Below are 16916 nucleotides of genomic sequence, written 5' to 3' on the forward strand. Positions count from 1 at the left end.
AAACGAAGCTACGCCCATGCGATCAAATTGCCTTGGCACACTACACCTCTGTGCGTTTTGACCTACCCCCTGTGGTAGGTGTCCCAGCTCATGGAGGGGTTATGTTGCTGGTCCGGGATGATATTTACTACGATCCCATCACATTGCACACCGGCCTGCAGGCAGTTGCCATCCGCATTACTCTCCCCACTTTTACGTTTTCCTTTTGTACCGTTTACACTCCATCGTCATCTGCCGTTACCAGGGCAGACATGATGCAACTTATTGCTCAGCTACCTGCACCATTTTTGTTAACTGGAGACTTCAACGCCCACCATCCCCTTTGGGGCTCTCCAGCATCCTGCCCAAGGGGCTCCTTGTTGGCAGACCTTTTCAACCAGCTCAATCTTGTCTGCCTCAATACTGGCGCCCCTACTTTTCTTTCGGACACATCTCACACCTATTCCCATTTAGACCTCTCTATATGTACTCCCCAACTTGCACGCCGGTTTGAGTGGTATGCACTTGCTGATACATATTCGAGCGACCACTTCCCGTGTGTTATCCATCTCCTGCAGCATACCCCCTCTCCGTGCTCCTCTAGTTGGACCATCTCCAAGGCAGACTGGGGGCTCTTCTCTTCCAGGACGACCTTTCAGGATCAAACCTTCACAAGCTGCTATCGTCAGGTCGCACACCTCACGGAAGTCATTCTCGCTGCTGCTGAATATTCCATCCCTCACCCTACTTCTTCTCCACGTCGCGTACCGGTCCCCTGGTGGACCGCAGCATGTAGAGACGCTTTACGTGCTCATCGACGTGCTTTACGCACCTTTAAACGCCACCCTACAGTGGCGAATTGTATTAATTATAAACGATTACGTGCTCAGTGTCGTCGTATTATTAAAGAAAGCAAGAAAGCCAGCTGGGCTGCTTTCACAAGCACCTTCAACAGTTTTACTCCTTCTTCTGTTGTCTGGGGTAGCCTGCGCCGGCTATCTGGCACTAACGTCCACTCCCCAGTTTCTGGCTTGAAGGTCGCGAATGACGTCCTTGTGGCCCCTGAGGCTGTCTCCAATGCCTTTGGCCGCTTTTTCGCAGAGGTTTCGAGCTCCGCTCATTACCACCCTGCCTTCCTCCCCCGCAAACAGGCAGAGGAGGCTAGGCCACCTAACTTCCGCTCCTCGAATTGTGAAAGTTATAATGCCCCATTCACCATGCGGGAACTCGAAAACGCACTTGACCGATCACGGTCCTCCACTCCAGGGCCTGATTCTATTCATATTCAGATGCTGAAAAACCTTTCTCCTGCGGGTAAAGGTTTTCTTCTTCGTACATACAATCGCATCTGGATTGAGGGACATGTTCCCGCCTTCTGGCGCGAGTCTATTGTTGTCCCGATTCCTAAGCCGGGGAAGGACAAGCACTTGCCTTCCAGTTATCGACCTATCTCGCTTACCAGCTGTGTCTATAAAGTGATGGAGCGAATGGTTAACTCTCGATTGGTTTGGCTGCTCGAGTCTCGACGCCTACTTACCAATGTACAATGTGGATTTCGTAGGCGCCGCTCTGCTGTTGACCATCTGGTTACCTTGTCGACCTTCATTATGAATAACTTCTTGCGGAAGCGCCCGACCGCGGCTGTATTCTTTGATTTGGAGAAGGCTTACGACACCTGTTGGAGGGCGGGCATTCTCCGCACCATGCATACATGGGGCCTTCGCGGCCGCCTCGACCGCGGCTGTATTCTTTGATTTGGAGAAGGCTTACGACACCTGTTGGAGGGCGGGCATTCTCCGCACCATGCATACATGGGGCCTTCGCGGTCGCCTCCCTCTTTTTATTCGTTCCTTTTTAATGGATCGACAGTTCAGGGTACGTGTGGGTTCTGTCCTGTCCGACACCTTTCGCCAGGAGAATGGGGTGCCACAGGGCTCAGTTTTGAGCGTCGCTCTCTTCGCCATCGCGATCAATCCAATAATGGATTGCCTCCCAGCTGATGTATCAGGCTCCCTTTTTGTGGACGATTTTACCATCTATTGCAGCGCGCAGTGTACACGTGTCCTGGAGCGCTGTCTTCAGCGTTCTCTTGACCGTCTTTACTCCTGGAGTGTCGCCAATGGCTTCCGTTTTTCTGCCGAGAAGACGGTCTGTATTAACTTCTGGCGCTACAAAGAGTTTCTCCCACCGTCCTTACGACTCGATCCCATTGCTCTCCCAATCGTGGAGACAACCAAATTTTTAGGCCTTACATTTGACAGGAAACTTAGCTGGTCTCCACATGTGTCATATTTGGCCGCCCGTTGTACCCGTTCTTTAAATGTCCTCCGTGTTCTCAGTGGTATGTCGTGGGGAGCGGATCGAACTGTCCTACTTCGTCTGTATCGGTCGATCGTCCGCTCCAAGCTGGATTATGGGAGCTTCGTATACTCCTCTGCACGGCCATCCACCTTACGCCGCCTCAACTCCATACAACATCGGGGTTTACGACTTGCGATCGGAGCATTTTATACTAGTCCCGTAGAGAGTCTTCATGCTGACGCTGGCGAATTGCCACTCACCTACTGGCGCGATATACTGCTTTGTCGGTATGCCTGTCGGCTACTGCCAATGCCCGACCATCCGTCTTATCGTTCCTTTTTTGACGATTCTCTCGACCGTCAATACGGGTTGTATGTCTCTGCCCTGCTACCCCCTGGAGTTCGCTTTCGTCGCCTCCTTCAACACCTTAATTTTTCACTCCCTGCAACCTTTCGAGTGGGCGAGAGCCACACGCCACCTTGGCTCCAGGCTCAGGTCCGCGTTCACCTTGACCTCAGCTCGCTCCCAAAAGAGGTTACCCCCGGTTCGGTCTACCACTCCCGTTTTTTGGAACTTCGTTCGAAGTTCATCAACATGACTTTCATTTATACAGATGGCTCTAAGACCAATGACGGGGTCGGGTGTTCCTTTATTGTCGGGGCACAAAGTTTCAAATACCGGCTCCATGGCCATTGTTCGGTCTTCACAGCTGAGCTCTTTGCCCTCTACCAGGCTGTTCTTTACATCTGCCGCCACCGACATTCTGCTTATGTCATCTGCTCCGACTCCCTGAGTGCCATCCAGAGCCTCAGTGATCCGTACTCGGTTCACCCTTTCGTACACTGGATCCAACGCTCTCTTCAGCAGCTGGTGGACGTTGGTTCTCCGGTTAGCTTTATGTGGGTTCCTGGCCATGTCGGTATCCCTGGGAACGAAGCTGCAGATGCCGCGGCCAAGGCTGCGGTCCTCCAGCCTCGGACAGCTTCTTGTTGTGTCCCTTCGTCCGATTTTAGCATGGTCATTTGTCGGCGCATTGTGTCGCTGTGGCATGCCGATTGGGCTGCACTTACAGACAACAAGCTTCGGGCCTTAAAACCTCTTCCCGTGGCTTGGACGTCCTCCTCACGCCCTTCTCGGCGGGAGGAGGTAGTTTTGGCCCGGTTAAGAATTGGACACTGCCGGTTCAGCCATCGCCATCTGCTGACGGCTGCGCCAGCGCCGTTCTGCCCATGTGGGCACTTGCTGACGGTTCGACACATTTTAATGTCCTGTCCATATTTTAACACACTGCGTCTAGATCTTAGCCTGCCAAGTACTTTCGATGCCATTTTAGCGGATGACCCACGAGCAGTTGCTCGTGTTCTTCGTTTTATCAATTTGACAAACCTCTCTCAGGACATTTGATGATGCTGTTTTTTAATCCTATGCCTGTCAGTCTGTCTTTTATCGTGTTTTCCCTTTTAGTTGTTGTTGTCCACTTGTGCCTCGCGGTGCATTCTTAGAGTAGTCAGGGCGCTAATGACCATTGAAGTTGTGCGCCCTAAAACCACAAAAAAAAAGAAAAAAAAAAGAGGGTTATTACCCCAAGTTTAGGAACCACTGGTATTGAAACTATGTGAAAGTTTAAGATTTCTAACTCCTCAGAATGTAACTTCACCAAGATAAATTTTAAGGGGAAAATAAACCTATTACGAAATGAAATGTAGCCAGTCAGTGACTTTACTTCTGACAGATTTAGTAACTATAGCATGAAAGCACACTACTCCAACAAAACTGTTTTAACTTCCAAATGTTTACCATGATAAAGGAATGCCATCTGCAAATGTAAAGACGTATTATTCCAATTATAATGTTCTTTTACAGTGCCATGATAAAGAAATACTATGTGTAAATGCAAAGCACATTAGTTGCACTATAATGTGGTTGATATTAATTTTTAGACATGTCATCATTTATAGAGATGTGAGAGGATTGTTACAAAAAGCACATTGCGTATTCTATAGGGAAATATAGATAAGGAGATGTAACGAAGGAGCTTAATATTAACAGTTGAAGAATTTGAAATAATGCTGAATGTAAATGCCATGTAAAGTGTGGAGATACACTTAAAAGTTAGATCATTCGTCTAAGTGGGGGGATATGTGGTGAAACATATCACTCCAGAGGAATCTTGTGTCCCATCATCTTCTTACCAATGGATGATACTTGCAACAGAGAATAATAAAATAAATGTCATAGATAAAAGTGCAGATATTGTGCAGTGTTGTTATTTTTGTGTGTATGTGTTGAGCTCTATTAAGGATGACATGCATCTTCGACATGAGATGGCAATCTCAGCAACTTCCAAAGAAAAGTGCGGAGTAATAATGTGATCAATCGTTGGCCTGCATTGGAATGTGCTTTGTTCCAAAGTATTGAGAGAAACAATTGAAGCTTCAGTTTCAAAACGCTGTAGAAATAACAACTGTTCAGAATGATGTCTGATTTGAGCAGCATATTATGGACGCAGGGGGAAATGCTGTGCGCTGTAAGCTTCAGAATGTGCACACCAACAGACGCACGGCACGTGTCTGTTCCTCACTGCTCATTCAAGATGACCAACATGGATGTCTCCATGAAGCATCACATGCTGCTGGTAAAGCTCTTTTACAAGAATGGTGACTGTGCCCCACTAGTTCTACAGAAGTTCTGGATGGTCAAGGGTATGGAAAAAGACATTGGTCGGATGTCTGCTAAGAGAGTGGAGAAAAGTATCGCAAAATTGGAAAGTACAGATTCTTTTGAAGTGCATTGTGGCAGGGAAAGGAAAGCAGTTGATCTGATGTCTGTCAAAGATGAGGCCATGATGTTCCAGGATGGTGGTGTGCAAATATTCAGTGCACAGGGAATTGCCTGAACTTTGGACACATGTCAAGCATGGTGCATAATATCGTATGACACATCCTGCTTTGCTATCCATTCAAAATTACCCATGTTCAGAAGTTGCTTCCTGATGACCTGCCAGCAAGACAAAAAATTTTCTCTGGAGTTTCTTGCTTGCACAGAAAAGGACACTGAATAACGATGGAACATTCTGTGGGTGGAAAAAGCCCATTTCCATCCCCAAGGATATGTCAGTACACAGAATTGCAGAATATGGGCAATGGAAAATCTCTGTGTACTTCAACAGGTACCACTTCATCCTGCGAAGGTGACTGTGTGGTGCAGGTTGACAGCATCGTATGTCGTAAGGCTGCATTTTTTTGACGAGATGAGTCCTATGGGTCCTGTTTCCTGTACTATCACTAGTAAATGCTATGAGAATCTTCTGCACACTGTCATTCGTACCCTTCAACAGCATTGATGTGTGGATAGACCATCTGATCCAGAGGCATTTCAGAAACTCTAAAAATTATCAGCCATTATTTCCCTACAGTATGGCTGCCCAGATCACCTGATCTTAATCCATGTAACTTCTGGGTGTATGGTTATCAGCAAGACTGATTTGTTCAGTGTTCCAGTTATGAATGTAGCTGAAATGAGGCTCGCTTTGCACAACACATTCTGCCTGTTGCCCCCCCCCCCCCTCCCTCCCCAAAGACACTCTGATCTGTTGCGGAATGTGCTGTTTCTCGATTTCAAGTTGTGGCAGAAAATGTTGGCCATCTTATTGAAGATGTCTTGCACCATTCTCACGACAATTATAAACCATAATTTTGCTTTTTATGCAGTTCTTTCCCAAGGACAATTAAAAATTGATTTCATTTAGCTTTTTATGTGTCCTTGCTAACAGTGCCACAACTGCACAACTGCTGACTACCAAACTTGAACAGTACAGATGATGTGATGTGCAATTCAAACCATAGCCATCCTATTGGTATTCATCTGTCATTTGTAGCTGACCCCATTTATATTAAGATACAGCACCATCTATTGATAAAATTTTCATTTAATATTTTGTTTGCTCTCTGACATTTCGCCCTGTGCTGGTAATAAACTGTTCAAATTTGAGATCATTCTGAACAGTTATTATCTTTCTACAGTGTTCTTAAAATGGAACTTAAATTATGAACACCCTATATATTGAGTCAAGAAAATGTTAGTGTAAAATAAGTTTATGTATGTTTTGTGAAGAAAGTACACACATTAATGATACTCTTAAATTCTCACAAGCTGTTTTATAGAGATTAAAAATGTGGCGTAACAGTTTTTAACAGCAACAGAAACAGATGGCTCAGATGTCTAAGGAGCACCAAAGGCCATCATGGTCAAGAATAACTAAATTTGGGTGTGCCTCAATAAGCAGTAGTCATTAAAGTTTCTTTTCTCAACTTCTCAAAAAATAATCATTTACCGATTCCATATGTGATGATGAAAATGTTTGATCCCATCTGTTTTTCCTCCAAAATGGAGGATTCTGAGTTGTAATATCTTAAGAGTTCTTCAGTTCAGATTGTACATACGTTACCTGCCAAACATGAGCTGAGTCAGTTGGTTGTGTCTGCCACATTTCCCTTGTTAGTGTAATTACCTGCATCCATCAACTCTTGTTTGCAATATTTACTACAGAATAATATATGTTACTGTAGCATTTAGAGTGGGTATTAAGTTTAACAAAATTTCTGTTAAAATGACAAATTTTATAAATTGCAGTGCACCAGTGTATTAAAGGCAAAATACCAGTAAAGATAAAGTAATTTGATTTTGAATTGTTAAAATGTCCAACACATTGTAACAAAACCTGCAAACTAGGGGGCATTTTGTTTCTTTCTGGTGTTCTAATTTCTTATTATCTACATAACTGGATATAAACTTCTTCCAGTCCCAGTAACATTCCAAGCCATATTTTTCTGTGTATTATAAAAAGTCTGCTGATTTAAAATCCAAAAACTGTGTTAAGAGACAGCATCCCTTAGTGACATAATCACTCTCCAACTTAGATGCGTCTGAACAACAGACATGACTAACAGTTTGCAGTCAGTTTCCTCCAAGAAAATTAAATTTAAACTGATACCCATCAACAGTTTACGCAGAAGTTTTATCTTGCTCACAATTAATAAACATAGGTAAGGGCGTTTCACGTGTAAATAACCGTAATCCTTGTAGATTGTCATGCAGCATATACAAACTTGTATACAAGTTGTCATACAGATGGCAAACTATGATCTCCCCATAACATAGGAGTGACTTCCTTATTTACTGTTGTTAATTAAAATATGTTAAAGAGACATTTAGAAGAAATTATATAGTCTCATTATAAACAGAAAGTAATTGCTAGGTTTTTGCCTGTGGTTGAATATATTAAGAATTATCATGCCTAGGTTATCAGTCCTGAATAGTAGATCAAATTTGATAGGAACACTTGAAGAGCTGGTGAACAACAGTGAAGACAATGTCATGAGACAATATTCTTTGTGTTTCTTTTGTATAGACTGATTAATTACAGCATTATTGATCATAATTGCAGAGATGCAAGTGGAGATCAGACGAATGATGATAGTTATCATCATTCCTTTCAGAAACTTGAGCGACCCATGCCTATAATACTCCATGCGCACAGACCACTTTTGTAAGTATTGTCACACTTTTTTTACTGTGTGTTTTTGTTTTAATTTACTGAAAAAATTATGTGTTGCACATGTTGGCTTAGCTTGCACAACATAATGTAATGGTATAAAATAATACAGGGATTGGTGCTATTTTTGTAATTTAAAGAATAACAGGCCTACAATTTTAATACTGGAATCTGATACTAAATTTACCCTCAAATTTTCTTTAGTTTGACATTTAGTCGTTTCTGGCATATGGTAGTAAATGACTTTTCTATTGTTCTTTGTCCATTCCAGTGACCTTGAACGCGATTAAGTTTTTGAATGCAGCAATCGGAAGCCATATTTATTTTTATAATTAGTGGATTACTTAAGACCAATACAATTACGAATGTTGCCCTAGCTTAGTTCATGATAGTTTGAGTGTAGACCAATTTTGAAGTAGTGGAAGGATCTGTCACACGCTGTATCTGTATAAATAGAATTTCACTTGCCAGTTTTTAGATAAAACTGGCTGAAAAATATTCCTCTTTGAGAAGAAAAAAAAGGCAAATATGCTCCTCTTTAAAAGACTCTGACAGAAAACTGGGGCACCAGCTGTCTCATTCCACCTTTGTCACCAAAAATTTTGGCTTGCGAATATATTTGTGCTCTTATAATGCAGACTGTTCTAAATCCTTTTACGCAGTCTCTATTTGTTGTGAAGGTTTCATACTCAGCATCTACCTTTCACTGCTCACTGCCAGATCTCCCATTGTCTCCTCCTCCCTGTCTGTCTCTCCCACTATCACTGTCTTCACCCCTTTCTCTCACTCTTCTATATCACTGTCTCCTTCTCTGACACTTTCACTGTCTCTTTGTCCTACTGCCATTGGCTTTGTCCCATTGTATTTCTCTCCCTTAGCCACTGTGTCTTTTTTTCTCTCTGACCGCCATTGAGTCTTCTCCACATATGTGTCCTTGGGGATGGTTTCCAGATTAAGTCAGCTTGTGTAGGTGTGAAGTGCCCATTATACTGAGACAGCATGTCGTAAAGTTTTATTGGTGAAAAAATACAACCAAAACATAGTTTGGTGACCTCAGAAACCTTGTGATGACAACAGAGCACTTTCCATGTGTTCATTATGTAAAATAAAACTCATTTATTCATCAGACTAAATATTACATGTATAAGTACTGTAACTTTGAATCTCTGGATATCAGTATTTGATAGTGATATCAAAAAATGTTTCAAGGTACCCCAGAAACATCATCTTCAGAAAATATGGTAAAAATTTCAACGATTATATAAATTATAGAAGTGACCATCTGTACAGTTTTTACTTTTCTTGCCAAAATATTATGGTGTTTTATGTGTACCTTGATAATTGATAAAAAATTTTGAAAACAGTGTTTCTGTATAACTGTCTAAAGAGGGTATAGTTAAAATTTGAACCAATTTCTGTTATTAGTAATTTGCGGCCCAAGTCGCAAAAATGGTGAACAATCATTTTTATGCAAAAGTATGGTAACTTTGAACCTCTCGATCTCAATAATGGATACTGATATTGAAAAAATTTTTGAAGTTAGAAGTGGTCATCGCTACAATTGGAACTCGGTACCCAAAAATCATGGCCTTTTGGGGGGGTTTCTCAGCAACCGCCATGAACAAATGGTGTTTTTGTAAACCACCTAAGGCCCCCACTTTGGTCAGTTTGCCTTTGCTGGAGGAGAGTTTAAATATTGACCCCGTACTTAGGGTAGCTACAGTATGCCTGTTCTTCTAATGGGTACACTATGTGCTCGAAAGTATGCAGACACCCCCCAAAAACATATGTTTTTCATATTAGGTGCATTGTGCTGCCACTTACTGCCAGGTATTCCATATCAGCAGCCTCAGTAGTCATTAGACATCATCAGAGAGCAGAATGGGGTGCTCCGCGGAACTCACAGAATTCAAACGTGGTCAGGTGATTGGGTGTCACTTGTGTCATACGTCTGTATGTGAGATTTCCACGCTCCCTAAACATCCCTAGGTCCACTGTGTCTGATTTGATAGTGAAGTGGAAACTTGAAGAGACATAACAGCACAAAAGCGTACAGGCCGACCTCGTCTGTTGACTGATAGAGACCACTGATAGTTGAAGAGTGTTGTAATGTGTAATAGGCAATCTATATATCCAGACCATCACACAGGAATTCCAAACTCCATCAGGATCCATTGCAAGTGCTATGAGAGTTAGGTGGGAGGTGAGAAAACTTGCATTTCTTGCTCGAGTGGCTGCTCATAAGCCAGACATCACGCCAGTAAATGCCAAACAACGCCTTGCTTGGTGTGAGTAGCACAAACATTGGACAACTGAACAGTGGAAAAACGTTGTGTGAAGTGACGAATCACAGTACACAATGTGGCGATCCGATGGCATGGTGTGGATATGACGAATTCCCGGTGTGCTAGTGTGTGTAGGGCCAGCAGTAAAATTTGGAGGCAGTGGTGTTATGGTGTGGTTGTGTTTTTCATGGAGGGGGCTTGCACCCCTTGTTTTGCATGACACTCTCACAGCACAGGCCTACATTGATGTTTTAAGCGCCTTCTTGCTTCCCACTGTTGAAGAGCAATTCGGGCAAGGCGATTGCATCTTTCAACACGATCGAACACCTGTTCACAATGTAAGGCCTGTGGCGGAGTGGTTATATGACAATAACGTCCCCGTAATGGACTGGCCTGCACAGAGTCCTAACCTGAATCCTATGGAACACTTTTGGGATGTTTGGAACGACGACTTCGTGCCAGGCCTCACCGACCGACATTGATACCTCTTAGGGCAGCACTCCGTGGAGAACGGGCTGCCGTTCCCCAAGAAACCTTCCAGCACCTGATGAATGTATTCCTACAAGAGTGGAAGCTGTCATTAGGGCTAAGGGTGGGCCAACACCATATTGAATTCCAGCATTACCGATGGAAGGCGCCATGAACTTGTAAGACATTTTCAGCCAGCTGTCAGGATACTTTTGATCACATAGTGTATACAATCAGTCACTAGGCAAAGGGTTATCCAAAACACTTGACCCTTTATCTCTGCAATCAACTGAACATTGAGATATGACCGCCTGAAATATTGCATTTTCATGTGTGTCTTTTTGCACTGTATTGATACCATGCACTGATTTATTTAGAGCATCAGTTGCTATAGGGTTTGACTGAATGCTTGTTTTAAAATTTCTGAGAAGAAAGTGTGAATCATTAATTTGTGATCGTAAGGCATCCAAATTTCAGAAATGACTGTTAGTACATACCCGTGATGCCAAAGTACCTGTATTTAATGCAGTTGCGTGATGCCCAAGTATCTGTATTGAATGCAATTGTTTGGAGCTGTCTTCGCTAGTTGCATATGGCCTATTACTTCAGTTTGTTTTGTTGTAGTTAACCAATAATTAAATCTAAGAATCTTTTTCATGTTGGAGTAATTTTTGATATGCAGAAGTTAATAATGTGAATATGAACAATGTTTAGCAAGTAGAATGTAAGTTATTGATTGTTTGGTTTAAGAGAACTTCAAAAAATATTTGTTTTAAAATATTTTTTGAATCTTCGATTGATGATGTAGGAATGCTATGTGCACTTCCACACTGATTTTGACATCTTTGTTAGTTAGAATTACTCAGAAGATAATATCTGTTTGGTAGGTATAGCTTCATAATTTGTTACTCTGAAATGTTGATAATTTTTCCACTTTTAAAAATCTTAACATTAGTTCATTGTGTTTCAGAAGTGCTACTATCAATGGACCACAAACAAGTATGGCAGTTGGTGCAAATGGTGCAGTACTGGAACAAAACACAATCTCATCTGATGAAAATGCAGTTGACAATAGAAGGTGCTGTGCTATCTGCAATGGTCATTTTGTTTTCAGTTTCTTTGTGTGTCTTGTGTGCCGGTACTAAGTGTTATTCAAAACCAATTTTGATACAGGTGCACAAGCTCAGGAAAAGTTGAGAAAAAGGTAGAGATTATCAGTGGTTCTAGCCAGAGGTAGTGCCCTACATAGACTGCAGTAAGGAGGAGGAGAAACTATCACCACCTAACTTCTATGCCATTTTTTCTACTCCATAATTCTTTTCTCCACCCTGATCGAGACTTTGGAGTGACATTTGTACCACCTAATCGAAAAAATTCCCTTTTATTTTTTTCTATCTGTTGCTGCCTTTTCAACAAAACTACTATTTTTAAGCTTTGTATATCTACCTACAATCTTTATTTTGTGTGTATGGGGAGGGGAGGATGTTCTCTCTCTACTCCAAGCATTTTTGTTTCAGAAAATCATGGGTCTCTTCAAATTTTTTATGTCTACCGTTCTCACTTGTGCTAGTTTTCATGGTGACAAGTTGTCCCTAATATATCAAATGGGAACTTTTCTTGCACTTCTTTCACAAAATCTTTGTGACACCATGTGTAGAACTGATCAGCACTTGACAATAACATCTCTCTCTCTCTCTCTCTCTCTCTCTCTCTCTCTCTCACACACACACACACACACACGGTGTGTGTGTGTGTGTGTGTGTGTGTGTGTGTGTGTGTGTGTGTGTGTGTTCCCCAAACCCAAAACCATCGAATGGAAATTTTGTAGGGGTTGCTTTAAGCCAAAAATTTTGTTTATTATTCAGACATGTTTTTACGAGTAAAACAAATTTTTCATAATCATGTTTTGAAATAAAAGGACAACTTTCTCCATAGTGTCATTATGGGTGCCTACAATGTGGATCACTATTATCAGGTACTGTATACTTCACCATTAGACATCAGTTTGCCAAATCAACTGCTAGAGAAAGCACTAAGAACTACAAATCACCAAAAACTAAAAACCAATACCCCAAGAGTTACCTTACAACCTATTGATGAGTTGCTTTTGTACTGCCTAAAAGAATGAAGTATCCAATAGCAACACACATTCATAAAGATGAAGATAAGTGCGTCAGGATATTGAAACCACTCCCTGAGAGAAACAGTTTTTAACAGCAGCTCAACTTGGCTTTCGTAAATACTTCTGTACTGAGAAGGTTACGCATTTCCTCAAGAACTCACTTGTGACAGAACTAAACAATGAAAATTACCCCGTTGGCATTTTTCTATGATATGCCAAGTCTTTGTGTAGACTACGTAATTCTGCAAGGGAAATTAAAAAGGTATGGCATTTCAGAATTGTCACTTGCATGGATGGAGGCGTATTCACTGGTGTGCAAAACTTAAGGATGAAAGTAACTTTTGCATGATGTGTCACTGCCAAGTAACACAGTTGATTTGGCATTGCATGCTGTGCATTGTGATCCCACGCTAGTCTCAAGGTTTGTAAGGAGTTCTTGTGGTAGGATGTTTCATTCCTCCACCAGCACAGTCGACAACAGCTGGATAGTCATTGGTGCACGTGGATGTGCTGCAATACATCTCCCCAACCTGTGCCGCATATGCTCAGTGGGATTTAAGTTGGGGGGGAACAGGCAGGCCAGTCCATTCGCCAAATATCCTCTTGCTCCAAGAGCTCTTCCACCTGTGCTGTTTGATGCAGTTGCACGTTGTCATCCATTAAAGTGAAGTCAGGGCCAAATCCAACCATAAAAAGTTGCACTTGAGCAGGAGTACAGTATCACAATAACATTGACTAATAGCGGTACCGTGTTCAAAGATTTGGAGGACAGCACATCCTTGTGTCATTATGTCTTCCCCCACTGTAACGTGGATTGCCAATATGATTACCGTATTTACTCGAATCTAAGACGCACTCGAATCTAAGCCGCACCTCAAAAATGAGACTCGAAATCAAGGGAAAAAAAATTTCCCGAATCTAAGTCGCACCTGAAATTTGAGACTCGAAATTCAAGGGGAGAGAAAAGTTTTAGGCCGCACCTCCAAATCGAAAAAAAGTTGTTCCATTGTAATATGAGACATAATTTAGGTCGAATAAATGACGATACAGCTACAGTAGTTTGGTTCGAGTCGTAAGCTTAGCAGTTAAGCTTTACCAGATAGCCATTGCTATGCATCAGGTGCTCCGTCCGTATTTATCCGGGTACCCTCACTTTTTCACATGCTTCGTCTGGTTTGAATTGATTGCTTATTTTTCTTTGATCTGATAAGTGCCGTTCTCTTCGTTATATGTGTTTACGTCACACTAAGCTGCAAATGCATTACTGTACTGTGTCATGCACTGTTTGTCGCATTCTGATAATGAATGTTTACAGCCTGACACCGTTTGCGGCGTGACTTGCTTTTGTGCACACTACCACTGCTATTTTTCTATATTTAAAAAAAAAAAACTGCTTTCTTTGATAGTGACCAACAAGAACCAAATAATAGACTGCATATGATAGATAATGTTCTGAACGAGAGTTTAGCGAAAATTTTTCTTCGTTTGAAAATCTTTGTAGATGCCTGTTTAGTACATTACATTCTGCACATAAATTAGAGTCATCTTAGATTTAAAAATCTAGTCAATTACCGTGCTTCATTTCTGACAGTATCACCATTAGACATAAGAATAATACGAATATAAACATGACATGATATGTATATTCTTCCGCGTTTGCTGTTGTCTCACTCTAGTTTCGTAGTTTATTAGCCAGACAGGATTTAAATGAGATACCAGCAAACACGACAGAATACATGGCAAAATGTTTATAATCGTTTTATTCTTATGGTGAAGAGAATACTGCATGTGATTCACAATTCATAAAAGTTCCTATTAGCAACCATCTCTTCTAACACGTAGGAAAAAATTCAGAACGTAGAGTTGGCTGTATTGACAAATATCCCAAACAGTCTTGCCATTCGGACTTTGGTAGTACATTGAAATGCTGCTACATTCAAAGATGAACAATACGGAATTTGTATTTATTTTATTGCATAATGTATGAAAATGCAGTGGTCGAAGCTCGGAGCAGAGGAAAAAAACTCGTCTTCCACTCCCCCCCACCCCCCCAGAACTTCCGATTACTTTGCACTCGATTCTAAGCCGCAGGCGGTTTTTTGGATTACAAAAAACGGAAAAAAAAGTGCGGCTTAGATTCGAGTAAATATGGTATGTTCGACAGTGTTCCTGGATGCGTTATGTACTCCCACCTCTCGCCGTATGAGGATATGTTGAGAATTGCTACTCAGTCTGAATCTGCCCTCATCCGAGAAGAGCTTGCCACCCCACTCGTCATTAGTCCAGTCCCTATGCCCTTGTCTCCATCCCCACCGATGTTTGGGTGACAGTGCAAAACAATGTTCTGGTTGTCAGGAAGGAGACCACCCAAGTGTAGGCACTGTGCCCTTGTAGAACGTGCGAGTGTGCAGTCCTGTTAAATGTGGTTGCAAATGTACATGCTGTTTGAGGTGGATTTCTTCATGCCTTTTGCACAATGTAGCAGTCATCTTCTGCTGTAGTTGACCAGGGCTGACCACCTCATTCCGTTTGGGCAACAGTGCCTGTGGTTCGGAACACTTCCCACACACATGAAACAATGCCGTGAGCAGTACCAAACTAGTGGGCTCACTCATCCTTCTTCCAGTTTTCTGATGATTCTTCTCCATGTGAAGTCATGTAAATGTTGCCTCTGGGCCATGTTGTAATGAAAAATGCCACCACACCACACTTTCAACTACTCGCTGATCGACACATGTTGTCTTTTCCCGTTTCCTCAACTGCCTCGTGTTGCATGGCCAGCCCCATTTGGCACTACAATCGTACTGACCTCATGCCATGTGATGTCCAGCTTTCTGGACACACTTAGAAGACTTGTGGCAAAATGATTGTGCGTTTTCATCCATTTCCACCATGTTGTTGATATGTTATGTTACTTTATCAAACAATGGGAACTCCAGGTAGGATAACAAAAATGTAGGAAGAGGTAGATTGCTACTTACTGTAAAGATAACGTGCTAAGTTGCTGACAGGCACAACTAAAGAACACTTACATAAAAGGATTTGGCCTCAGTCTTTGTTGGACAAAGAGAAACACACACCATTAATTCACATGAGCAACCACACCTCGTGCACACAAGACCGCCAACTCTAGTAGCATTCTGGCCTAAGCTGCCAGAGTTGGCAGTCACATGTGCATGAGGTATGCTAGCTTGTGTGTATGAATGGTGTGTGTTTCTGTTTTGCCATTGATGGCTGAGGCCAAAAGCTTATGTGTAAGTGTCTTTTAATTGTCAGTATTATGAAAAGGATACATTACTACTAACCATATATCAGAGATGCTGAGTCATATAGAGGCACAACAACAAGACTGTCAAACAAGTAAGCTTTTGGCCAAATAAGTCTTCATCGGAATCAGTGCATGCACATTCCCACAACAAACACAAGCATGCATGCGCACACAACTCACAAATGACCATAGTCTGTAGCTGCCGAGGCCAAACTGGCGCAGCCAGAGACTGTGGTCATGTGTATGTGAGATGCATTTGCGTGATTGTGTGTGTATTTTGTCCAATTCCAAATAAGGCCTTTTTGGCCAAAAGCTTACTTGTTTGAGAGTGTTTTTGTTGTGCCTATCTGCAAATGAGCATTCCGCTATGTGGTGAGTAGTAATATATCATTTTCTTAATATTATCATTTACATTGTGGATTTTTACCATTGTGTGTCTTTTAATTGTCCCCTGTCTGCAACTAACCTAACCTTAGGTATGGTGCCCCACATGCTTCAGGGTTTGGTCCGCTCCTGTTCTAAAGGTGATAGCAGTATGTGGAGCAGGAGTGGTAAGGTACTGGACTCCAGAAAGCAAAGATATTGCAGAGCAAAAACTGGAACTTCCAAGTAAGCTTGAATAGTTTAAAAAATGTGTAAACTGTACAGCTACTAAAGCTGCAAAGCATTTTTCAAGACAATTTAACAGAATTAAAAAAAGATAAATGCTCTTCAATTAAAAGATAAAGTTGTGATACTATTTGCAAGATTCACAGACAGAATAAAACTTCAAAGATTAAAGGCAGTATCAGAATTATAATCTGCTTCTTTGTAGTAAGCCTGCTGTTTCAACAAGTGTGTGGATAATACGGAACAGTGGTGACATGGGATATCACGGTACCAAAACAAAACTTATGAAACTACCTAGGTGTGACTGTAGGGGCATTGCCACTCAACAGC

At 41.9% G+C, this 16916-nt stretch overlaps 1 protein-coding gene across 1 annotated transcript in view; it reads left to right on the plus strand.

Moving 5' to 3' along the window:
* LOC126151896 (uncharacterized) overlaps positions 1-16916 on the plus strand; it is a 279605-nt gene that overhangs the window by 137378 nt on the left and 125311 nt on the right. Inside the window, exons 5-6 of the mRNA XM_049915972.1 lie at positions 7727-7828; positions 11558-11665. Of these exons, the coding sequence (XP_049771929.1) occupies positions 7727-7828; positions 11558-11665 (210 nt within the window). The remainder of the gene's footprint in view (positions 1-7726; positions 7829-11557; positions 11666-16916) is intronic.

Source organism: Schistocerca cancellata, chromosome 2 (genome assembly GCF_023864275.1).
Source record: "Schistocerca cancellata isolate TAMUIC-IGC-003103 chromosome 2, iqSchCanc2.1, whole genome shotgun sequence".
NCBI classification, from domain to species: domain Eukaryota; kingdom Metazoa; phylum Arthropoda; class Insecta; order Orthoptera; family Acrididae; genus Schistocerca; species Schistocerca cancellata.